The sequence below is a fragment of the Carettochelys insculpta genome, chromosome 2 (genome assembly GCF_033958435.1).
Source record: "Carettochelys insculpta isolate YL-2023 chromosome 2, ASM3395843v1, whole genome shotgun sequence".
In the NCBI taxonomy this organism is placed as follows: domain Eukaryota; kingdom Metazoa; phylum Chordata; order Testudines; family Carettochelyidae; genus Carettochelys; species Carettochelys insculpta.
In genome coordinates, this window is record NC_134138.1 from 265,659,912 (window position 1) to 265,686,700 (window position 26,789).

At 42.3% G+C, this 26,789-nt stretch overlaps 1 protein-coding gene across 8 annotated transcripts in view; it reads left to right on the top strand.

Annotated features, from left to right (window-relative positions):
* The window catches only part of KMT2C (lysine methyltransferase 2C), a 346,453-nt gene that overhangs the window by 57,981 nt on the left and 261,683 nt on the right, over positions 1–26,789 (top strand). For 7 of the 8 annotated variants that reach the window (XM_074985089.1, XM_074985087.1, XM_074985090.1 and 4 more), the window contains one exon: positions 23,170–23,258. In XM_074985089.1, coding sequence (XP_074841190.1) covers positions 23,170–23,258 — 89 coding nt within the window. Of the gene's footprint in view, positions 1–3,426; positions 3,513–23,169; positions 23,259–26,789 lie in introns of those variants that run through there. The other variant, XM_074985093.1, reaches the window with a different exon arrangement.

Sequence of the window (26,789 nt, forward strand, 5' to 3'; positions counted from 1 at the left end):
ACTAGTACCCAGGAAGAGGTTTTTCAACTGCAGAGTCAGCAGAAGGAAAGCAATCAGTTGGGCAGCTGTAAGCTCACAGAAATCCAGGGGGCAGTGGCATGTAACCCCATATACCTCCATGCCTCACTTCTTTGTGGGGCTGTATTCCCTCCCAAACTGCACCCATGGTCACTTCCTTCCCTGCACCATGTGGCTTACCTTTATGTCCCTTCCATTTTCTGCAGGGAATCACAGAAATTCTAGGCCGGGAGAGGATGTTGTTTTCTGCAGGTGCATAGTCCTGTGGAATTTCCCCAGGTGTTTCCTGTCCATATAGGTAGTATCTACAGTTAAAATTCTGCTGTAGCATTTTAACTGTACACATGCCCTAAAATTCCAATTTATTGGTAATTTACAAGGAGAGTCCACAATTAGTCAGAAATGAGGATTTTTGTTTTTTGAGAATTTTTCTTGGATTCAGTTGAATGAGAAGGAAGTTGAAAACTGTGTACAGTGTTAAATGGAATGTTCAGTGTGTCTTTAAATTATATTTTTAAGAAACTTCACATGGGGATGCCAAGTCACCATCATTCTGGACAGCCTCTATTATAGTGGCTGTTGTAAAAATACATGCAGAATGCTGAGTCCTGCCATGTGACACAGTTTATAATCTTTACCCACATCATGTGATTTGGCTGAAGAAGTAGATCATTCTCTTGCCAGAAGTACTGTGTCACACCCTTAGTACAGCTGCCAGGGAATCTGAAAGGGATCAAAAAAAGGGCACCAAATGCTAATACCATATATTTATTAATTCACTGATGTTTCTTGGTTGTGTTTTTAGGATTTCCAGGAAATGAAAGAAAGTAATAATATTTTGAGATTAATGTTATACATTCAGTCAGTTTATATGGAGGAAGGAGGATGGTAATGAGAAGATAATACCATGAGCTGGATGACAGTATGCCAAAATATAAAATGGTGAAAATTCATACCTCTCCCATTGACAGCAGTGTATCAGATTTCCAAATAGGAGAGAAAGTTTAACAGTCATCTGAACGCAAGGTCTTTGTAACAGCTTTTCACAGTATTAAAATATTGGCAGTTTTCAGAAAGACTTAATATGACGGCTCAGAAGGTCCAGGGCCAGGATGGGGTGAGAGGTGGTGAAACTTTGAAATAGCTAAGTCCATAAAGAAGACTCATTTTTATATACTTGCTAAAATTATGAAACACATTTTAAGGACATGTTAGTTCTGATTAGATATCGTTGTGTTTTGGAGTATTATGCTATTTTTATTGCACCAGTAGTGCTTTAATAGTTCACTTCCTACGGTATATGAGCAGGTGATGCCACACAGCTTTTCAGATCATAATGTTAGTTTTTGAAACAGTGAGAGAAATTGCTGATGCTGTATTTTTATGTGTTTGTGTTAGTCATTCTGTTTTTATTTTTAAGTGTACTTCTGCTTTTTGGGCTTTTCCAAACACTTTGAGTGGTATTAATGGATTACTGAACCGTTTGCGTTGCTTGTGGTTTTTAATCCCTTTAGTTCCTTAACATGCCTAACAATTTCAAAGAAAAGAAATACAGTTCTTGTATGTATTCATATCAAGAAAATAATTTATCATTTGAAATATATAGAAATGCATTTCCTAAAGCATATAGGTGGGACTGGATGACTGAGTGGAATGGATAATGTGGTACAGTAATCCCTTGAGGAATTTCGCATAAGTCGGGGAGGGCTTGGGAAGATTGCAAGACTGAGGGGAAAAACAACGGAGGGGAGTTAGCAGTTTTTCAAGAGGACATTATTAAGGGCCCAAAAGCAAGCTATTTCTCTGCATAGGAAAAATAGAAAATATGGCAAAAACCACTGTGGCTTAACCAGGAGATCCTGCATGATCTCAAAATAAAAAAGGAATCATATAAAAAATGGAAACTAGGACAAATTACAAAGGATGAATATAAGCAAACAACACAGGAATGCAGGGGCAAGATTAGAAAGGCAAAGGCACAAAATGAGCTCAAATTAGCTACAGGCATAAAGGAAAACAAGAAGACTTATTTATAAATACATTAAAAGCAAGAGGAAGAACAAGGATAGGGTAGGCCCATTGCTCAGTGAGGAGAGCGAAACAGTAACAGGAAACTTGGAAAAGGCTGAGATGCTCAATGACTCCTTTGTTTTGGTCTTCACTGCGAAGTCTGAAGAAAGAATGCTTAACATAGTGAATGCTAGTGGGAAAGGGGTAGGTTTAGAATATAAAATAAAAAAGAGCAAGGTAAAAATCACTTAGGAAAGTTAGATGTCTGCAAGTCACCAGGGCCTGATGAAATGCATCCTAGAATACTTAAGGAGATGATGGAGGAGGTATCTGAGCCATTAGCTATCATCTTTGGAAAAATTGTGGGAGACGGGGGAGATTCCAGAAGACTGGAAAAGGGCAAATATAGTGCCCATCTATAAAAAGGGGAATAAGAACAGTGCAGGAAACTACAGACCAGTCAGTTTAACTTCTGTCCCAGGAAAGGTAATGGAACAAGTCATTAAGGAAATCATCTGCAAACACTTGGAAGGTGGTAAGGTGATAGGGAACAGCCAGCATGGATTTGCAAAGAACAAATCATGTCAAACAAATCTGATAGCTTTCTTTGATAGGATAACAAGCCTTGTGGATAAGGGAGAAGTGTTGGATGTGGTATATCTAGACTTTAGTAAGGCATTTGATATGGTCTCGCATGATATTCTTATTCATAAACTAGGCAAATACAACTTAGATGGGGCTACTGTAAGGTGAGTGCAAAAGTGGCTGGATAACCATACTCAGAGAGTAGTTATTAATGTCTCTCAATCCTTCTGGAAAGGTGTAACAAGTGGGGTTCTGCAGGGGTCTGTATTGGGACCATTTCTGTTCAATATCTTCATCAACGATTTAGGTATTGGCATAGACAGTACGCTTATTAAGTTTGCAGATGATATCAAGTTGGGAGGGGTTGCAACTGCTTTGGAGGATAGGGTCAAAATTCAAAATGATCTGGACAAATTGGAGAAATGGTCTGAAGTAAACAAGATGAAGTTTAATAAGGACAAATGCAAAGTGCTCCACTTGAGAAGGAACAATCAGTTTCACACATACAGAATGGGAAGTGACTGTCTAGAAAGGAGTATGGCAGAAAGGGATCTAGGGGATATAGTGGACCACAAGCTAAATATGAGTCAACAGCATGATGCTGTTGCAAAAAAAGCAAACATGATTCTGGGATGCATAAACAGATGTGTTGTCAACAAGACACGAGAAGTCATTCTTCTGCTCTACTCTGTGCTGGTTAGGCCTTAGTTGGAGTATTGTGTACAGTTCTGGGTGCCACATTTCAAGAAAGATGTGGATAAATTGGAAAGGGTCCAGGAAAGAGCAACAAGAATGATCAAAGGTCTAGAGAACATGACCTATGAAGAAAAGCTGAAAGAACTGGACTTGTCTAGTTTGGAAAAAAGAAGATTAAGGGGGGACATGATAGCAGTGATCAGGTATCTAAAAGGGTGTCATAAGGAGGAGGGAGCAAACTTGTTCTTCTTGGACTCTGAGGATAGAACAGGAAGCAACAGAATTAAACTGCAGCAAGGGAGATTCAGGTTGGACATTAGGAAAAAGTTCCTAAATGTCAGGGTGGTCAAACACAGGAATAAATTGCTTAGTGAGGTTGTGGAATCTCCTTCTCTGGAGATCTTTAAGAACAGGTTAGATAAATGTCTATCAGGGATGGTTGAGACAGTACTTGGTCCTGCCATGAGGGCAGGGGGCTGGACTCGATGACCTCACAAGGTCCCTTCCAGTTCTAGCATTCTATGAATCTAAGATGGGTTGGGGCCCTGGAGGGGGCAGGGGGATTAAGACAGGTGTGGGTTAGGGCTGCACGGGGGGGTGGGAGGGTGCAGATGAGTTGGTGCATGAAGAGAGTTGGGGCGGGGGTTGAGTGTGGCCGGGGGTTGGGGGTGGTGGGTACAGGGATTGGTGCTGGAGTCCCACATGTACATGCTGGGGGTTGAGAGCCCTGAGCGCAGGTTGGAGCCAGAGCCCCGCATGCTGGGGGTTTGAGCAGGGGCTTCGGGGTGTTGAATGGTGTGAACTGGGCAGGGGGGTTTACTGGTGGGGGGAGTAGAGCCTCATGCACCTACAGCAGCTGGAGGCTGACAGCCCCACGTGTGTGGGGAGGTGAGCTGGCAGTGGAGGTCGAGCTCCTGTGCATGCCAGTGGCGGCTGACAGGTGGAGCCCCGCATATGGCGGGGGGTGAGCTGGGGCTGCAGTGGAGAGAGGAGTTGAACCGGCCAGGGGGATTTAACAGGGGCGAACCAGGGCACGGGTGGGTTGAACTAACAGTGGGGTTAGCGCCCCTGTGCACACTGGTGGCATCTGACAGTTGCAGTCCCATGCTTGTGGGGGTGAGCTGGAGCTGGGGGTGGGGAGGAGTTGAGTTGGGCGGGGGGGACAAATGGGGAGTGCACAAGGGCAGGGTAGTTGAGCGTTGGGGCCCTGGAGCTCTGCACAGCCTGTTGGGGCCTGAGAGCCAGGCCCCAGCTGGATAGGGGAGAGGTTGAACAGGGTGCCCCAGGGTGGGGTGCTTGAGTGGTGGTGGGGTTTGGAGCTGTACGCGTGTGCTAAGCTGGGACCACATGGGGGTTGGGGCATGGTGCAGGGTCCATGGGGACTGGAGGGGAGCCCCAGGTATGCGTCTGGTGTCCGTCCGTCCCCCACCCCCCGGAGGAGGTGAGCTGGGGCCCTGGAGTTTGAGCTGGTGGGTGAGCTGGGGCCCTGAGGGTTAAGCTGGTGGGGGGGTTTAATGGCAGTGAACTGGTGCCACTGCAAGTGGCACTGCTCTGGGAAATGGGAGGAAGGGGGTTTAGCCTGCCTGGCTCCCCACAGGGGCAGGTAGCTAGGTGGGCTAAAAGCCTTCCCCTTACGTTCCCAGAGAGCTGCGTAGCGCCACTCTGGGAAGGCAGGGGGAAGGGGTTTTTAACCTGCATAGCTGCCCGCAGCTGTGAGAGGCTAGGCAGGCTGAAAGCCCAGCAGCATCATGTTGTGTGAAACTCATGTTAAAGCAAGTTTTGTGCAATGTGAAGCCATGTAAAGCAAGGGTTTACTGTATGAATTGGGGCTCAGCTGCATAAGGGTGGGGTTGCGTACTCTGAGGCCTTACTGTACGGTATTACAGTATTCACCTCTATAGGTTGTATATCTGAATCTACTTCTTTCTGTCACTACCAGTCTGTAGTTACCATCTAAAGCAAGTGAGGTTATATGCAATGAGTTGGTCTTGGTCTAGTTACTACTGGGACTGGTTTTAGAAAACCTAAATGTGGTTAGGCTCAAACAGGCATCTTTGGTGAGGGCTCAGCAAGCTAACTGTCAAGTGGGCAGGGAGATTGCAACTGGCCCCCTCAGTTTAGTATGAAAAATACTTGACTGGAAATTAGTGGACAAGATGGATGGATTGCTTCAAGTACTGTGCTTGTCCTATATCCATTCATCACCTTTCACTAACACAGATGTGCAAATCTAGAGTGGACAGCCTGTTCTGGCCTTTCCAAGTAATCTGGCGGAGTACTTTTAATAGATGAAGAAATTTCTCTTGTGCTAGGAATCATACTAAAGATCCTTCAGCAGGATCAGGAAAAAGGGATTTTGCATTCACTACTTTATAAATTTCAAGGGAAGGAAGACACTCTGCTGGTTCTTGGGTCTAGATAAATGTTTTTGAAAGTTTGTATTTAATGTGGTGACTGTTGCCTCAACATTTCCATCTCTAACTCCCCAGAGGTCATTCATGGTTCTTGGTGTAAAGGGTGTATAGTTCTGTATAGCTATTTGAACAGCTAACGTGAAATACTAAGTGTTTGTGTTAGCAATAATCATTATCAATATTAAATCCTTGCCTTTGGTGTTTTTTCAGCACCAATATTTTTTCGTTCAGATCTGGCCATTCTGATCATCTCAAATATCAAAAGACAAATGTGTATCTGTATGTTGAATGCTGGTTAGTATGGGCCCAGTCTTGGAACTTAGCATCATTAAAGACAAGCTGGTGCTTATATGATTCTTATCTTTTATAGGAACAGTTCTTGACTCCAAGTTAGCAATTGCCTTACCTTCCTTAAGGAAGAGTGGAGAAAATACAGAAAGGAGTCACCTTTGCCAGATCCCAGATTCATCACACAATATGGCTTTGCCTTGAGCTTCTGGGTCTAATGGCTTCCTGCACTGAAGTAATTCCCTGTACAGAAATTGAGTTGGGAGTATTAGAACTGTGTCTGGGACAAGTCACTTTTGAACAAGATGATATTGGTCCCACATTGGTTATGCTTCCATGATCTGGGTGGACGGTTGTGGAGAATGCCTGCAGACAGTACATCCTATTCACCTTTTCCCAATCTCACATTGAAGGTAATTGTATTGGGCACTTTTGGCAGGGTTGGGGTACACATTTAGAACACCTGACTGCAAGAAACACAGTGGCTCAGGGAATCCAACGTTCAGATGTGGAAACTAAAAATGAGTGATTCATCCAGCTGTTATGTCATACAGTAAACACGTTTGTATACGGCAAGAATGGGACCAGCCAGTAGCCAGATATGCAAATATTCCAACTAACCGAGAGTATATGGGGGGAGGCACAGGCAGTGGTCAGTGCTCCCTCTGCAAGAAAGTTCATCTCCTCCCCATCCCTTCCTGAGCTGCTCAACCACTGCTCAGTTTACCTATCGGTGGTGATAGCGGGAGCTGTTAGTGGGACTTGTGCATGGCTGCATGGTGTGGGGAGCCTCTTGCACATCGCCACGAGCCATTGGTGGGGCTTGTACATCACTGCACAGAGTGAGAAGCCCCTGACTGCCTGCTGGCAGCCAGCCCCCTAACTGGACACCAGGGACCTGTGAACGTCCCAGCTGGTGCTGGGAGGAGCAGCCACAGTGCAGCAGGACTCGCCTAGCAGCTCCAAGCAGAGAGCTATCTGCTGCCAGGTCCCTGCCAGTAAACCCACTCACCCTGGGGGGGCTCACACAGCACCCAGGACTGTCTGGATGAAAAGGCTGGGGGGAAGCTGTGTTATGTCTGTGTTTGCTGGCATTATGCTGGTTAGCTGAGAGTTCTGATTGATCAAATACCAGATAAACAAGAATTTACTGGAATTAGAACAAGGAAATACAAATCTTGACAAAAAGCTTCATAGTGTTATCATGGGGCAGCTCACTCAAAACTACCACATCAAGGAATAATTCTTCTCTGGGAGCAGTGCATTCATCAACAAGTTCCTTGTGACAGTTCACCTTTCTGGAAAAACTGTTTTCTAACACATAATCTAAGATGCAGCATTCAGGATGCAACATTCAGGCTCATTCACTTGCACGTCCAGTAATGTAATGCATGCCATCATGTGCTAGTAGTGCCCCTCTGCCATATACATTGGCCAGACTGGACAGTCTCTACAGAAAAGAATAAATGGACACAAATCAGATATCAGGAATGGTAACATACAAAAACCTGTAGGAAAACACTTCAGTCTCCCTAGACTCTCAGTAATAGATTTAAAAGTAGGCATCCTGGGCCGGGGGGAGGTTGGAATGGACTTAAAAAGTAGACTCCAAAGAGCAACTGCAGAGCTACAATTCATTCGCAAATTTGACACCATCAGTAAAGGATTGAATAGAGACTGGCAGTGGCTGACCAACTACAAAAGCAGTTTCTCCTCTCTTGGTGCTCACACCTCCACATTACCAGCTGGAAGTGGGCCACATCCTTTCTGATTGAATTGACCTGGTCGACTCTGGCCTTCCTCTTGAATGGGACTCCCACCTTTTCATGAACCAGTGCAATTAAACCTCTGGAATCTCACAAAGGCTTATGCTCCAAAATATCTGTTAGTCTATAAGGTGCCACAGCACTGCTCATTGTTCTTTCATATTTGACAATCTATCATCTGAAACTCTCAAATAACTGGCATTTTAACCATAAGAAACTGTTAGTTACTTTTTCCATAAGTACATATAGTGAAAGTAAATACAAATAAATACAGCTAATAAAGTGTAAGTTTATAGTGTACAGTTCTGCTGTTGCTGTTAAATAAAGTACTCTGCATACATTTTCATTTTCTTAATATCTAATCTTGTTTTAGTTTAGTGCTATACATTGCCAGGTATTACCTCTCTTATCTCTATTATAAAGTGACTATAAGGTGAGTGCAGAACTGGTCGAAAGACTGTACTCAAAGAATACTTTCCAGTGACTCTTTGTCAAATGATGAGGATGTATCTAGTAAGGTCCCTCATGGTCATTTCTGCGGCCAGTAGTAGTCAGTATTTTCATTAGTGACTTGTTTAATGGAGCGGGGTTGCAAGTATTTTGAATTCCAAATGACTTTAGAAAATTGTAGCATTAGTCTGACATGAATAAGATGAAATTTAATAAAGATAAGTGTAGAGTACTTCATTTAGGAAGGGAAAAATCAAATTCATAGCTACAAATTGGAAAATGGTGGTGGTACTGAAAAAAATCTGGAGGTTATACTGGATCACAAATTGAATGAGTCAACAGGGTGATGTAGTTGTGAAAAAGGCTAATAACATTCTGGGTGTAAGACATAAGAGGTAATTTCCCTGCTCTGGTAGGCACTAGTAGGGCCTCTGATTGAGTACTTTGTCCCATTATGGGTGCCATACTTTAGGAAATAAGTTGGATAAAGCAACAAAAATAATGACAGAAGTTTAGAAAACTTGCCATGTGAGGAAAGTTTTAAACAACTGGGCATGTTTTATTCTGACAAAAGGAGATTGAGAGGGAGATCTTCTAAAATATTTATGGCTCTCCTTGAGAGGACAAAGATTACTTGTTGTCCACGTCCACTGAAGCTGGTTGAGAAGTTGTGTGTGGGTGGACCACCACCATAGCTTCCCAGAGTAGAGAGTAGGGCTAACTGGAAGCAAGATCCAGGGGCATTGCTCCCTGCCCTGGTACCCAAACTGGCTCATGCACTTGTTTTTTCCTCTTTTGATACACACTAATGATAATGGGCAGTTTCCACCTTGCTGAATAGACCTTGTCAGCTCTGGGACCCCACTCTTTAAATACCCCTCTGGAACCACCCTTGCCCCCACTTATGCATCTGATGGAGTGGGTCTATGCTCCAAAATATCTGTTAGTCTATGAGGTGCCACAGGACTTCTTGTTGGCTCATGCACTGTCCATCCTGTCTACTCTGAGGAAGACACATGAGCCCTTTGGATGCTCCCAAACAATTCCTTGCACTTCTAGGCACCTGGAAGCACTACTGTTGTCAGAGGAGTGCTCTTTTCATACTCTGTCTCTACTCCTCTTCCCTTCTCGAGTGGACAGACCATTGCTGCTGCCAGCAGGGGGAGAGGTGTCATGTACTGGTTCACAGACCAGCAAATCTCTACTTTTATCCTACTCCCCCATCCCTACATTCTTAGATATCTTCATGTGAAGATTGGGACTGGCTCCAGCTTCACAATCTGGGCGCTCTTCACCTCACAGCTAGGTTTTTGGATGGTGCAAGGGGATACACATGGCATGCTTTTCTGTTCTGAGAGAGAGCTCCTTCTGCCTCCTACGAGGCAAAGTAGATGTGCTTTACCTTATGGGCCCATCACCATCAAAACTGTCTGGGAATGATATGCATATCTGTCATCCTTGACTACCTTGTTGAACTTGAAATGTTGGGCCTACCCCTCTGTTTCATATGGTATCTCCTTGGTATTGCTCAATACCTTTCTCACCCAATGTCTGGTGCCTCAGCATTCATACATCTCACCACCGTTGTTTCCTGGAAGATCTGATCAATATTTTCCTGCCAGTTTTAAGTTCCCACCTTTGTGGAACCTTAATCTCATTCTCTCCAACCTCACAGTGCCCACCGCCGCCCTGCCTTTTGAGTCTGTGACAACATGTTCTTTCATCCATCTTTTCATGAAAGTGATCTTCTCACAGGTTGTTTCACCTCAGCTAGACAGATTGGCAAATTGGAGGCCATGATGGCAGACCCACCTTCCTCCCCCAAACACTGTCGTCCACAAAGATAGTTTCCTTGTGGCTGCAACCATTATTCATGCTGAAAGTAGTGTCCAGAATTCCACCCCCGTCGTCTTTTCTAAACCCCAGGCCTTCCACATAGAGAGAATGGTACACTCCTTTAACCTCACCATGCAGTGGCATTCTCCTTCCAGGGATCTTATGCCTTTATGGTCATTACTGATAAGCTTTCTAGAAAAAAATGCGAGGGGTAAGGCCTCTCTTCTCAGTGACTTTTCAAATGGGTCTTCCAGTGCATCCACAAATGCTATATGCTCTCCAGTGTGCCACCAAATAGTGGAATCACAGTGCATTCTGTGCAAGTGTATGCAGCAACATCAGTCTGCCCCATAAATGTCTCATGGCAGGGTATCTGTCATGCTTCAACATGATACTCTACCATAACCCTTCACACCCTCACCTCAGCTGTGTATATGTCTGTAGGACACTGTTCTACAGGCTATAGTTCCTTGCACATCCTCACACTCACCTCCAGTCTGATCATTGCTCTCCACTCGCCCATATTTAGAATCCATATGGGGCCCATCGCTTGAAGATGGAGGAGGTTTGGTAGCTGTAACTAGAGATTCTTCAAGATGTGTAGTTCCTATTTGGATTCCAGTACCTGCCCTCTACCCCACTCTGCCACAGACTAGGCTATTTGGTGGTAAGAGAGATGCTGGAGCAGTGTTAATCAGCACAGCCTATTATAGTTTCAGCTGTGAACATGATAAAGATTATGACATATGCGGGTCAGCCGACACCGCTGCGTAAGGCACACATGCATATCTTTTGTTAAGAATCCAAATAGGGAACACACATCTCCAAGAACCGCTGGTTACAGGTGAGTAACCTCTTTTTTGGCATTAATACAATACTGCCATCTCCAAGCATCCAGAAGATATAACTGGATTAAAATAACATTTAAAAAAAAGAAATTCTGGATTTTTTTTTAATTTTGCCTTTTGGTTTCAGTCTTTAATTTTATCTCTACAAAAGTAGAAGGTCTACTTTTATTAAATGAAGTAAGAGATTCTTCCATGATCATAGGACTCAGAAGCTGAGCTTTTGGGAACACCAAATATTGTGAGGTTTATGGTATTCATGAGTGGTGGCAAAACTGATTAATATATCTTTACTAGATAGGGTTAAGTTGCAGTGTGAAAGTGTGTGTGTGTGTGTGTGTGTGTGTGTGTGTGTGTATTAAAATAACATACAGTTGTACTCCTTAGGCATGGCCTACACTTAAAATGTAGGTTGATGTAGCTGTGTTGTTCAGAGGTGTGAAAAATACCCCTCAGCAACCTAGCTTTACCAGTCTCTAACTCCAGGTGCGTAGATCTGTGGTGACAAACAATGCTTCTGTCAGCCTAGCAATTGTAGCTTGGGGAAGTGATGATCCTATGCTGATGAGAATTCCCTTTCTTTCAGCATAGGTTGCGTATATAAACTAGTGTTTTGCCAGTGTAGCTACGTGCAGGGTTGTTCTTGCATACTATGAGGTTGTGCTGATATATGTAGTCCCTGTGTAGCAGGTCTGGCTTTCCAGTTAAAAACTCATCCCCCTGTAAAGATTTAGTGTAAAGGCTGCTGTTTAGGGGCTAAATGTAAGTTGTGATAAGAGTCTTATATAACTCTTTGCTGTTGGGTGAATTTCACCTTTAGTAATATCTCTTAAAAAGAAATGGAATAATACAAAAATGGCAACAATTGATACATTTGAAGTGTACAGTCTATTGTAACACCTGGTGGGGATTGTTTCACAAGGCCAGAGGATTTTTGGTTATTTATTTCATTTCCTGCTGCTCCTGGCTTTGGCTACTACTACAAGTGACAGAGTGAGTTTTGCAGTTTTCTTTAACTTTTCAGCATCCTTATCTGCGTCATTTAAATTATCATTGGAGTCCCACCCCCCCTTTTTTTTTCTCCTTGCAGTTCATGCACTGAAAATAGGGTTGATCAGTTTGATTCCTCCTTAGATTGTTGCACTGAAAATTTCAAATTTGGGATGGGTAGTAATTTTAGGAGAGAAATTTTCTGAGTTTCTGACAGAGCTAAAGTGGAAGTGTTAAATCTTTGACTAGTGTTTACATCAAAGAAAATATTTTATGAGAAAATTGAGCTACTTGGGAACCTAAGGCTAATATTAGAATGCAAGCGTTTCTTGCATCAGTTAATTAAGTATCTTTGGGTCTCCTCTAGCTTTTAGATCTAATTCTGTTTAAAAATATTTATTGGAACTTTAAGTCTCCCTATAGTACTGTGAAAATGCTCACTGTCCTTACAAATATAGAGGAAGTATTCAGTATTGTAATAATAGGGCTAAAGCCAGGTCAGAAATATTTAGGAATAAACATATGAGAGGGAAAAATTTAAGCGTACATACTGAAATCTGAGCAATGGATTATACTGCTCCTATCTGATATTTTTCCCCTTTATGACAAAACTAGGAAGTTTTTAAATGTGCAAATTTAAGACAGATGCTCGAGATCTCATTATTTAAAATTGTGATAGGTCAAGGATTATTTTAAACTGATTAAGCATTGTGTGAACATGAGTAAAATTACTACAGTTGATTTTCTTTTGTTGTTTTGTCAGTTGACATTTTAGGTACCAGAATCTGATTTATTTGTTTAAACAAAATTTTCCTTTTGGTTTCTTTGCTTTAAATGCTCATTGTGTTTGGAGCAGTTCTTCCTTAATGAATTATGTTTCTGTGACTATAGCTGTTCTTTTAAACATGAATGGTATGATGTATTTTTTCTGTCTGTTCCCCCCCCCCCGGTCAAAAAAAAAAAAGCAGTGTGGGGGAAAAAGGTTGGTGGGACTATCATGTCAAAAAACCTAGGAATGGCTAGGCCATTGGTGTACTGAGATAACTGTCTAGCAGTAATGCTATCAAGTATTGTCTGCTTTATATTCATCTGTTTGTAGTCTTACACTTCAGTGGTTACAGCAGCACAGCTAGCATACTGTAGTGTAGACTCTTCTTACATTGGTGGAAGAGTTTTTTCTGTCCAGCTAGATAGTTTACATCTCCAAGAGGCACCAGGAGGTTAACAGAATAATTCTTCTGTTCACGCAGTAGTGTTTACAGTGAGGAGTAGGTAACTCTAATTAAATTACACAGGGTGCAAATATTTTTATAGTCCGCTGAGTGGTGTAATGAAGTCAATCTAACTTTTAGATATAGAGCAGGCCTCTGATTGTAAGCTCCATCCATTTTTCTTCTTCTTCGTCTGCACAGTGCCAGTCATCGTGTGCTTTGTTTATGCTTAGGTCTTCTAGTGGCTATAGTAGTACAAATAACAGCAGTGGTCTCTTTGTAGTGGTGATGGGGAGGTTGAGGTACAGAGCGCTGAAATGCTGGCATCCCTACTGAAGCAAGAGTTAAGGCTGTGATATGTTGTCTGATGTCTGGGCTGCACTGCAAAGTTAGGTTGATGTAGGCTGCCATGCATTGACCTACTTGTGCTGTGTATACGCTTAAATTTGTCTTCCACCAAAGTAAGTGACATATTACATTGATGGAGTAACACTAGTCCCCCAAGTGACATTGAGCTATGGTTGATGTACTGATGTCCAGAGAGTACAAGTGTAGGGGCTGCATTAGTTATTGTGACCTGGTGGTCCTCTGACAGTGGTCCCACAGTGCCTGACACTTGTGGTGACAGGTATAAATTCCTCTCCCCGGGGGCTTAGAAGGTGTCCCTCCCTTCTAAAGCTTGGCAGATTTCGAAATGCTGTGCCTGGTTGTCCAGTTTGGCAAGCACACCTAGCAGGTGTGTTACGTGCATCTGCCCAGCTGCCAATGCCAGCTAGCCACTCCAGACATGCTGCATTGGAGTGACAATGAGGTCCTGTGAAGATCCTCGGTTTCCTGTCCCTCTGGGGAAAGAGGCTGTGCGAGCATGGCTACAGACCACGTATAGAAACATGTACATCGACAAGCAGATTGCATGGGAGTGAAGGGGTATGAGAGCGGTTGGCAGCAGTGCTGCTTGAAGCAAAGGAGCTGCTTCAGACATATCAGAAGCCAGGGGGGTCAAAAATTGATCTGGTGCCAAGTCACAGACCTGGCACTTTTCCAAAGAGTTGCATGACCTGCTTGGCTAAGACACCCACCACCCACATACCGCCATGGATACTTCCAAGGAGACTGGACCATAGGCCTTTGGGGTGAACAGCCAGAAGGCGTGAAGGAGGAAGAAAAGCTGAATGGGGACAGGTGATCAGGAGGTACAACTATGTCTCGAGCCAAGATCTATTGGAGACTCCACTGCAGTCCAATCTGTCCTGCAATTTGAGCATGGACGAGCTTGATGCCCAGGGAGAAACCCCAGGTGAGTGTGTAACAGTGTTTCCCATTACAATGATGTACTGGTGATGCCCTAAACTTAATAGAGAACAAAAGCTATTACAACAGAGATGTAGCATTAGTATCTGCTTTTAGTTCCCCTGTGGAGTAGGTTGGGGGGGTGGGCATGTGGAGCACTTTGTTTACGAGCACAAGGAAGCACCTTGAATCCCCCAAGAGCTCTCACTGAAACTTTCACAGACGGACTTTGCAGTCCTCTCCCAAAGGTTTCCAGGACTGATCACCTTATTTCTTCCTCTGCAGTAGGATGTTTTCCCATGTCAGTCAGCGATAATTTTGGCAGGCTCCATTGCAGTAAACAGGCTATCAGCATACAGGCTTGGGCAGCATTGGGACTCCCACGGTAACAGCTGTGCTCTCTGTGCTTTGGTTACCTTTAGGAATGAGATCAGCTAAAATTGCCACAGTTTGTGGAAAGTGATGGCAGTATTCAGTGTTATTGCCCTATGCTCCTGGTTTCATGCAACTGAGCAACTCCCTCCTCATTTCCCTCACCATTCTCACTTGGCTAGAGCTGTGAGTGATGCATTGCACAAGCACTCTGAAGCATGTCTTGTTTAAAACTTCAGGGGAGCGCCGAATGGGAGTTCTAAATCTTAACTTTCTCTTTCCGTTGTGACTATACAGTATTGGCAATGGTACCTCTGTGTTTATCTGCAGCTGCTTCTGTTGTGGCCTTGTGGTGCTCCTTCTCCATCCCTGTGGACAGCTGAACCAGATGAGGAGGAGAAAGAAGATGACTTGAGATGACGTGCTCTGTTGAGATCCTGCAAGCCAGGCTGCATCAGACAGTGAAAAGAGGGAGTGGAGGATAAACAGTGCATATTGCTTGGGGAAAGGACAAGAGCATGGAGTCCCAAGAGGAAAAAGAAAGGGGAGATGCGTCAGGACATAACGGGGCTTTTCTGACACAGACAGATACTGCATACTCTTGTGGACCTACAGGTTTAACAGTCTTGAGCTCACTTCCCTACTCAGTCAGAGGAGAATTCTATTACTGTATCTCCTTGCCACTCTTCTCAGTGTACCATGTGGCATCAAGAGTTGCATCACTACCACTATCATTCTGCCCCAGCAGAGCATTAAGGACAACTACAGCTTCATGTGCACTGACCTGTGGGAGGAATGTATACAGAGATAAAATGGGCAAAAATGTTTCTTCCCTGGTTAAGATCAGTTTTACTTATTAAATTTTTAATGTATTTGACTTTTAATTGCACAGATTTTTCTTTGTGTTGGTTTTGTTAATGAATAAATTTTTATTTGGAAGTGATCAGTTTATTAGTTCACAACATATGCTGCAAGAGTGTAATAATCATAAATGTAAAGCAAGTACCACAGATTTAATAGATTGTTGATGATGCACATACTTAATATGACACTAAACACCACACAATTTTTAATAGGCCACAACAGATAGAGCATAATATACTACAGCAGTGGTGGCCAATCCGCAGCTCTTTCAGCACTTAAATATGGCTCTGGCTTGGAGCTATGTGCCAGGCGTGCCCTCTGCCACTGTTCAAGCATCCCAGCGCTTGGTGGGAGAAGCTCATAGTGGTGGTGGTGGTGGCGGCGGCAGCGGCTCTGGTGAGTTGACAGCATCAAGTTTGAGGAGGGGTCTGGGGTTGCCTGGCTCCGAGGGAGAGGGAGGGGAAAAACATTGGATTAGAGCAGGAGTGCGGGGGGGCTTTCTGGCTCTGTGGGGGAGGGATGGAGGGATTGGTTTATAGTGGGGAATTGGAGGTGACTGGTTCTGGAGGAGAAGATGGGGACTGGGTTAGCGTGGGGGGCAGGGAGTGCCTGGCTCTGGTGGAGGGGAAGGGCATTGGGACACGCATTCTATATTTATGATTATCTATCTAGATACAATAATATCTATATATAAAAATAAATATAGAATATGTTGCTCTTACCACTCTTATCTCTGGCGTTTAGTCCCTAACTGGTTGGCCACCCCTGTACTACAACTTGTTACTGTATCTCACTGTTCAGATGCTGTTTTAAACCCTTCCTGAGCTGTATAATTTTGCATTGAGCTCTTCTAATCACTCTCTTGCTTGGCTGTTGAAACTCATCAGACAGCTATTTCACCTCTTCTCTGTGTCCTGACAGCAACTTCTTCCCCTTTGCTTCACAGATATTCTGCAGGACACACGAGGCAGCTATAACCACTGGGATGTATTTTTCATTAAGATCCAGTCTTGGGAGTGAACAATGCCATCATCCCTTAAGTCTGTCAAAACCACATTCAGTTGTCATGCTGCACCTGCTGACTCGGTAGTTGAGTCTTTCCTTGGTGCTGTCAAGTTGGCACATGTACAGTTTTACATGCCATGGAAACAGGAGACAGGCTGGGTCCTCTAGGATCACCACTGACATTTCAACATCACCATTGATAATCCTCTGGTTGGGAAAGAAGTCTCTGATTGTAGCTTTCTCTAAACAGTCCTCTGTTCTTAAAGGTGTGAGCATCATATATCCTTTTTGACCAGCCAGCATTGATGTCAGTGAAGTGTCCCCAGTGATCTACCATACTTACATAACCATAGAAAAGCTGACCCTTCTGTTGATCTGCTCTGAGGCAAAGTAGTCAAGTGTCAAAATATGGATATATATGCTGTCTGTCATCCCACCACAGTTTGGGAATCTCACTGCTATATTTACATCTACTATGTCCTGCACTTTACCAAGAGTTACAATCCTGTGTAACAGGAGGCCATGAATGGGCTTGCACTCTTGTGTGACAGTGGTTCTCTGCAGTGGATTTTCCAACTCCAAACTGACTTCCTGCTCATTTGTAGGAATCTGGTATTGCAAGTTTCCACCATGCAATTGCTACTTGCTTCTCTACTCTCAGTGCAGCTGTCAGATTGGCCATTCTTTGTGATTCAGTTCTTATAGTTCTTTAAATATCGAAGGATTGTTCTCCTGTTCTTGCAACATATATGACAGTAGTGTGGAGCTGGGCAGCTTCTGTGCTTATGTTAGAGGTCCTGGACAGTGAGGATGGTCATGGTAGTTCATGGGATTTTTGGAAAAGACATGAAAATTTGTGGGATGTAGATAGTTGTGCTAAGAAACTGAACACTTGCTCCTGCGTTATTTTTTCTATGCTACCATTCATTGCCAAAACTTCCAAAAAGACACTGTGCTAGGTGTTGGTGGGTTGCATGCTGGAACACCACAGTATGCACCAACACTAGCACTCCTGTTGAGAATGTGCAGCACTGATGGACGGAGCCAAGTGTGAACATACACAAGCGATATACTAACTGGCAGTTTTATGCTGAGAGAACCTGCTTTGACCAAAGATTGTTGTGTAGACGTGGCCTGAGTTGCTCTCTGTGTGACTGCATGAATAGAGTACTTACAGCCCTAGGCGTGGTAACTTAATTCTCTTGCTGCTTTGAGGGTTGTTTTTTAAGTTAAGGATCCAATTTTATCATGGATGCCACGACGACTTTGGCTTCAGCCCTCTGCAGAAGTGGACCTGGAACAGCTGGCAGCCCCAGCTTCTAGAGTAGTGGTTCAGGCTGAGTCAATGCCTGGGGATGCTGGATCTTCTGAAGCAATGGTAGTGCTGGATCCCTTCTGAAGGAGGAGCAGTGGCTGATGGTCTCCTTCCCAGCCCGTGCCCCTCACCCAAGCTAGTAAAAGTCAAGCATAGGTCACAGGCTCCATGAATTTTTGTCTGCAGTCTTTTACTAACAATATCTGTGACAGAATCTTAGCCTTATTCATTATATATAGACCAGCGTTAACTCCTCTTCACCGTAAAGTTTTCATGTGTTCATGGTTTGGGTTCTGTTTAATTTTCCCCGAAACTGGTATTTTGTTCAGTTCAGGTGGGTCTGAATAGAACATTGTCTTGAACCCCCCTAAATTAGGGGAAGTAGAGAGCTAATCTCTGCAGCATTATTGCATCTTGAGTTCTCTGTGACAGCATTTTGAGGATAGCCTCTTTTGTTGATAAGGGATTAAAATATTTCTGCCCACAATGCAAAAGAATCACTTGTTTAGAAGAAAATATATGCTACGAAGAGCCTTAATTCAGTTCAACACTTTTGTTCATTTTTTGGCTAGAGGATTTAGTGTTAAAGTTCCACATCAGCGTGCAGATCTCAGACCTGGTGCGGATAATGCAACCAGTTATTTGAGGAGACAGAATTATTAGAAATACAGTTACTCAGACAATCTGTTAACCAAGTTTTTTTCCCCGTACTGATGATTATCCTTATAATTAAAAATCATATGGCTAATTTTCAGAAAGAAGAGCTGATAACCCAATATTTGGATTCAGTCTTCTTTTTTTTAATTATCTGCAAAGCTCTCTACAAAACCAGTTTTAGTTCTCATTATGTCCATAATTTAAGTAAATAGAAACAAATTCCCTGAGCAGTGGAAAATACCATGTGTCTTGAAAGTATTTATTATCTATTATGCACTTCTTAATGTTCTTGAGTAGTGCATGAAGTCCTGAAATAGTAACTTTATTAAAAGTTTAACTGAATAATCAAAAGGAAAAGTTTACAATAATAGGTTCAGTACTTGAATTAATGCTCTGCAAAACAACCGAAAGCTTGTGTAACAAGGTAATCAAAGCTTGTATAAAAATTACTTAATAAAAAACAAACATCAGTTTCAGATTTTGCATTTATGTAGACTTTTAACCATTGAGTTGTCTCTTATATCTTCTTTGAAACATTAAATTATTGTTGCAAGTTTTGTGGGTTTTTTTAACTTTTTCTTTGGAAACTAGCATAGGCATTTTATATCTCTTTGCATTATAATACAGTATTATAACATGTCTTCTGATAGTGTAAAGTGCTGAAACCTAACTGTATTTGCAAGGTGTTTTGTAGGATATGTGTGGATGTGAGAGCTGCATAAGAATGCCAGATATAGGTACATTTTCCACTGAAAAGAAGCAAACATATCTAATTAGTTCAAACCTCTAATTTTGCTTGTTAGGAAGTTGCTAAGATGTAATGGCAGGATTTTAAAAGTTAACACTGAAATAAAGCCTTTAAAAATGTATAGGATATGTTCTTAGTATTTTGTGTATTCATGTATACTTATACCAATAACATACATTTCACAATTTTATATACCTTCTGAAATAGATAGAGAATATTTTCAACTGGTCAGTGAACTATTCCGGACAAAATGGTGTTGTGAAGAATAGTTATGTAGGGAGAAAATTTTTGAACTAATCGGTTCTTTTTGAAATGCTGGAAAATGCTGTTCTCTTTTGTTTCATGGAACCATTGCTTAAGTTCTGTTATTGCTGGGAAGTTGGTAGAAAAGTAAATAGGGTGGTAGTGAGAGCTATTACCACTGTTACATGGTTGCTTTTGAGTACTTTTTAGTGCCTCTGTTTTTATGTTGTTTCTGGTAACTTCATCTAGAAGCACATTACGTGGTATGTGTACGTGAAATGCCTCTGAACTACTTGGTGAATGTGAGAATGGGAAGTGCCAAGTGCCTAGGTTATGCACATGGCGAAAAACTGCAAAGAAGATAACATGAAAATATATATTTTTGTTCTTCTCCACACTTCTTTAATAGTCTGTGTCTTACAAGCCCATTAATCAACAGTTGACTTGTCTAGATTTTGTTTTTCTTTTGGGAGGAAATAGGGTGAACCATGGGGAAAAACTGTCTAGGAGCAGGATGAGAAAGTGCATTCAGTTGAGGACCATTGACAGATTTTGATCTTTTAATACCAAAAGGACCTAAATTTAGAAAAGTTACTTCCCCTCTTCCCTCTTTAAAGTAGTCATAACAATACTAATAATAAATAAAATAACTAATTCCAGTTAATGTCATTGCTGGTTAGATTTAGAATTTAATTATGTTTTGCAGAGGGTGCTTAAATGAGAAATAAGTCAACAAATGTCTTCCTCTCCCAATAATGCATGAAGGCTACGTCTTGTTTATTTTTCTTTTAAAAAGGTGGAAAATCATTTAGATAGCATGAAACTGGTCACTAAAACTTGTATTTCATAGACAACTGTTCAAGCATAATCAAAATTTGGAACGAATAATTTGGGGGTGGGCAGGAAGCCAAAGATGCACCATCTAGTGAGAGAGCCCATAAAAACAATCTCTTTTTCACCCATGCGTTTTGTCAAATATCTAAATTTGTCAGTTGCTTCTCAGGGAATGCAATTACTGACTCAGTCCAGTTTTACAGACTTGCTTCTTCCTGGGGGGTTAATTTGTACAGTCCTTTGGGTGCTGTTATCATAATCGCTTACGTTTCGGGTAATAAGGGTGACTTATTTATTTTTTATTTTAAATTGCAATAGTGGTTTTGCCATGTGTGCATTTGGGACTTTTCTCTTCCTATTGTGACACTAACAAAAACAAAGCCAAGAAACTCTAAAGCAAAGACTTATTTTTTCATTAAAAACAAACAAACAAACAACAACCTGTTCATTGTGTCTGGTGCATCATGAGTGGGAATGAAAAATGTGGTGGATTTCAGACTATTTTGGTCTTGATTTTAATTCCTTTACTCTCCTACATAAACAATAGTGTTTAAATGTGACCCGAGAGCTCGCCTTGCTATGAAACACGTAACGTTCTCGTATGGAATATTCTGCTTCAGCAGTATACTCAACAGAGCATTGACCAAAATAACTCTTTTCAAATTCTGCGCCGGTTGTTGTAGTTCCTGAGCATCTGATGTGGTACAGGATGGAACATTTTCATTGGCCTGCTCAGTTAGTCTAGTACAGAGAAATTATTTTAATGTAATTCTTTTGTGCATAATAAAGCTGTGTAGGAAAGAGCAAGTTCTTTCCATGGAGGATTTCATAGAATCATAAAGTACTAGAACTGGAAGGAACCTTGAGAGGTCATTGAGTTCAGTCCCCTGCACTCATGGTAGGACCAAACACTGTCTAGAATACTAGATAATCCCTGACAGATGCTTGTCTAACGTGCTCTTAAATATCTCCAAAAAGGAAGATTCTGCAACCTCCTGAGGCAATTTGCTTAACCACCGTAACAGTTAGGAAGCTTTTCTTAATGTCCAACCTAAACCTGCCTTGCTGCAATTTAAGCCCATTGCTTCTTATCCTACCCTCAGAGGTTAAGGAGAATATTTTTCTTCCTCCTTGTAACAACATTTTAGCTACTTGAAAGCTGTTATCTTATCCCCTTTGTCTTCTCTTCCAAGATATGCAAGTCAAGTTCTTTCAGTCATCCTTCATAAGTCATGTTTTCTACACCTTGAATAATTTTTGTTGCTCTTCTCTGAACCTTCTCAAATTTCTCCACATTTTTTCTGAAACATGGTGACAAGAACTGGACCCAGCACTCCAGTTGAGGCCTAGTCAGTGGAGAGTAGAGTGCAAAAGTTACTTCTTGTGTCTTGCTGGCAGAGTCCTGTTAATGCATCCCAGAATGTTATTTGCTTTTCTTTTTTGCAACAATGTCACACTGACTCCTATTTAGCATGTGATCCGCTATGACCCGTAGATCCCTTTCTGCGGTGCTCATTCCCTTTTTGTATGTGTGAAACTGATTGTTCCTTCCTAAGTGGAGCACTTTGCACCTTATTGAAGTTCATCCTGTTCACTTCATGCCATTTCTCCAGCATGACTGTGAGGCTTGATAACTGCTCTCTGAGAATGATTATCCAGCCCCTTACAGTAGTCCCATCTTCATTGTATTTCACTAGTTTATTGAAAGTACTTATTTTGATACTGAGAAATTTTAGTTTCATTCCAATATGGAATTAAAACTAAACTTTTGAGATTTCTCTGTGAAGTGATAAATCCTGGATAAATCTGCCTTGTGGGCTGCCCCTAAGCTGCAAGACGTGTAATCTGTGGGGTTCCTGACTCAACAGTAGCCTGCCTACCAGGAAGTCCTGGCAGCCTCACTGTGTGGACCCCAGCAGGTAAGCTGCTGAAGAGCCTGGAAGCTGGAGCTTACAGGTTCCTGGCCCACTGATTTGACTCCTAAGGAGCCAAACAGGTAAACTGTCAGGAGGCCAGGTAGATTCCCCACAAAAAACTTTGTGCTTTCTGTCAGCCCTTTTTTGCAAAATTAAATGGTTTCCGTGGAACATTTCTTGTTCAGATAGGCATTTTCTATCTTTAAAATACCATTATGTCGGAACATTTCTGACCCACTCTGGTATTATATTTTAAAAGTAACATGTCATCCAGTATTTCTAGCACTGTTGTTTAAGGAGCAAAATTCTTTATTCAGTTTGGTTTTTTCCAATAATACGGTTATGTGCTCTGGGATTTATTTTCCATCCTTTTTTTTATGGATCTATGTCTGGGTATGTAGGATGTAATATTTGTTAATACACAAGTTTTGGACCAGGTATTAATCGCCTTCTGCACAGTGAAAAATGTGAGGATCTAACTACACATTTTTTTTTCTTGTAGCCATGGTAGTGGCCTGTTGTCTGTTCAAAATATGTGAATTATCAAATGATTCAGTTAATAACGATTGCAAAGTCTTACGAGCTGGCAGCTGATTAAAGAGGTGCCATGTTTACCTTTAGTGGTATAATGCTCTGTCCATCAGCATAAAATGGTTTAGGAAGGACTGTTGTCTAATTTCATAAATGATTGCTGGACTTAAATTTCCAGATACGTTCATATCAATAATGAGTCAATTGACATAAAATGGTTTGGATGCTAGATACATTGAATTGGAAAAGATTTGTTTGTTCAATGTGTGTATCTTGCATTTGTAGGCCTCGGAGTAGAGGAAAAACTGCAGTGGAGGATGAAGACAGCATGGATGGCTTGGAGGCAGCAGAAACAGAAAACACTGTGGAAACAGGTAAAGACAAATACAGTATCAGTATTGTCATCTTTTCATTTTTCTTTTAGATGTGAATACATGTAAGTTATGCAGAAAAATAATCTTTCTTTGATATGACACCTGAAACTGATATTTGCACATTTATACTGCTTTGTCTGCCTTTTTTAAAGAAACTGAAGGGAACTCCCTCAGTGTTTTAGATGTTTAGGTTGGCTCTTTTGGTAAGTCTGTCACTTCCTAACATAAATAAAATACTGTAGCAGTCATTTATCTATTATTTGCTACAATGTTGCTCTTTGCCTGATGATAGCAGTTAACTAAGGAAATTATACCACAGGGACAGCCTAATGCTCATGCTGTCTGATGCTGTCTGAGAAACACAGGTTAATTTGCTTGTCTTGTTGTTGTGAATGTTTATTTTGAGGTAGCACCCAAAGGCCTTAATCAGGATTTAGACCCCACTGTGCTGGGTGCCAGACAAATACAAAAAAGATGTAATCCCTGGAGCATTTCCAGTCTGAAGATAAAGCAGATAGGTCAAAACATACAACTGAATGAGTATGATGAAGAATTTCTACAGCTGTCTTAGTCACCTATATGTAGCTCTTGAAAATGTGCCTAAGTTGTGATTATCAGGCAGGATTTTTGTAGCAGTATGACAGAGGAGAATCTTAGTAGGGAATAAGTATCAGAGAGGTAGCCGTGTTAGTCTGTATCTTCGAGAACAACAAGAAGTCCTGTGGCATCTTATAGACTAACAGATATTTTGATAATTTCTTTGTTTCAGGACTGTCCAGTTTGGCCAAAGTAAATTGCAATGGGACGTTGCTGGCACATGATGGCATATATTATATTAGTAGATGAACAGGTAAAGGAGCCCCGATGGTATGGTTGATGTTAGGTCCTGTGACAATATCACTGGTGTAGATATATGAGCAGAGTTGGCAGCAGGGTTTGTTGCAGGGATTGGTTCCAGGCTTAGAGTTACTATTTTGTGATCTGTAGTGGCTAGTGAGGATTTAAGACCTTGGGAGGCAGGCCTGTCTTCGCCTACAGAGAGCCTGCCAACCTTAAACAGTGGCCAAACTGGATAGTCTCTAGGTAAAGGAATAAATGGACATAAATCAGACATCAGGAACAGTAATGTACAGAAGCCTGCGGGAGAGCACTTCAATCTCCCTGGATGCTCAGTAGCAGATTTAAGGGTGACAGTCCTGAAGCAAAGAAATTTCAAAAATCAAATGGAGAGAGAAATCTCTCAGCTGCAATTTATTTGCAAATTTGACTCCATTAACCAAGGATTAAACAGAGACTGGGAGTGGCTTGCACCTTACAAAAGGAGCTTCTCTGCCCTAGATGTTAACATCTCCACATTAGACTGACAGTGGGCCATATCCCCCCATCTTATCTGACCTGTTTGTTTCTCTCTTCATACATACTACTAATAATGAGCCTTTTCCACCCTGACTGAATAGACCTTGTCAGCTGTGGCCCTCCCTTTTGCTAGGACCCCACTCTTTAAATACCCCCTGAACCCCGCCCCCCACTCATGCATCTGATGAAGCGGGTCTTTGCCCACGAAAGCTTATGCTCCAAAATATCTGTTAGTCTATAAGGTGCCACAGGACTTCTTGTTGTTCTTAATAGGGAATGTGAAGGAGAATAAGGAAGAGATTGTATGGATTTTGTTGGGGATCAGTTTCCATGCATGTTGGACAGAGAGAAAGCATTGAGCTGATTAAGGGAGAAGCTGACTGGTGGACAGATTCTGAGTGAAGGCACCTGACCTCATAACAATGAGTTACTAGATCGGCTAGGCCAGGTGAGGTTGTGAAGGGCCTTAACGGTAACGACAAGAAAGTTATGCTTGATAAAGAATTTAAGCAGGAGCCAGTGGAAAGACTTGACTTGCCAGAGTAAGGCAGTGTTGTGGTCAGAACCAGGAGCCATCTAGTAGCAGTATTTTAAATAGACTTTGGCAGAACAATGTTACAGTAGTCAAGGCCATAAAAGAGGAAATTGTGATAAGGCATGAAAGTATGAGGCTGTGGATGAGAGATTTAGTTCTAACATCTGGTATCTCGCTCCCCATTTGTAACAGTTACAAAGTGTTGAGGAAGCTTCTCGCTCAAGCTCTAGATTTCAGGAATAGCTTTTTGGTATTATTGATAAATGGGTGATATCTGGTTTAAAGGCACACTGTCAAGAATTGATTTTGTTCTAGGGATGTAAAATCCCATTTAATTAGTTAACTGGATAAATGTTAGGTTTAACTCATTAATTCATTTAAATGGGGAGAAAGGGTTGGTTGCTGGTGAGGCTGCTCTAGGCCAGCTGGCCTGGAGTTGCTCCCCTGCTGCAGGCAGGTACTGCACCAGTTGAGGTGGAGTGCCCAGGGCCACCACGGATCTTCTAGATTGGTGCGCCCCCACCTACAGGGTGCCAGAGACCACTGTTGCACTGGTTTGGCTGGAGTGCCTCTGCCTGGTGCCACCACAGATTAGCCAGGCCTGGATCACCCCCACCTGCAAGGTTCCGTGGTACCAGTGCTGCTTCAGCCTCGCTGAAGCACCCCTGTGCACAATGCACCTAGGCCAGGTCTGCTGCAGGTCAGGGGGCTGCCCCATTCCTATTTTGTTCACATGCCAATACTTTGTTTAGCGTATTGCATTACCGGTCTTATGCATTGGTATGATGAAAAATTCTCATGCACTGCTCTTCCTCAGGCCCTACATAAGGGTGTTTACCAGTAACAGCAGTGACAAAGCGGAAGCTGGAGAAGCAGCACACACCAGTATCCTTAATAAAGAAGAGGACTGTAGAGAAGGCTAAAGCTAAAGTCAGGTTTACACTATACAGTTAGTTTAATGTAAGTCTTGTTGCCCTAACTCTGTCAGCATTTACCCTAAAATGTTGCTCCCCGTAATATAATTTATCCTCTCCCCCCCCACGAGAGGTGTAGTAGTTGGGTTGATTAAGTTGGATTAACACAGTTTCAGCTTGGATACTCCACTGCTTATGTTGACTGTTGCCGCCTTTCAGGCGCTGTTCCACAATGCCCCACACTGGCATTCTTGGTCGTGATGTGCACTGCTGAGACAAGGAGCATAGCGTGGACATGCAAAAGTGATTTAATTACTGTGGTGACTGCATGTCAGGGTAGCTAAGGTTTATTTGATTTTGTGCTGTGGACTTGTCCAAACCCTAAGCCTCCTTTGTTCTCAGAATTGCGCATTACATGCAGCCCTGCCTTCCTGCTGGAAACCCCATTATTAACGTTGGAGTAGAAGTTGTATTTAATTTTTTAAATGAGGTAAAATCAATACTGATACACTACTATTTAAAGTATGCTTTAGTGATTTCATGGTTCTGCCTGAATAAAAATCATATTGACTAGTTTACTGACGCTCCCTCTGTCGCAGAATCATAAAAAACTAGAACTTGAAGAGACATTGTGAGGTCATTGAATGTAGTCCCTTACCCTCATGGTAGGCCCATGACCCCTAGACCATCCCCAGTAGATATCTATCTAACTTGCTCTTAAATACC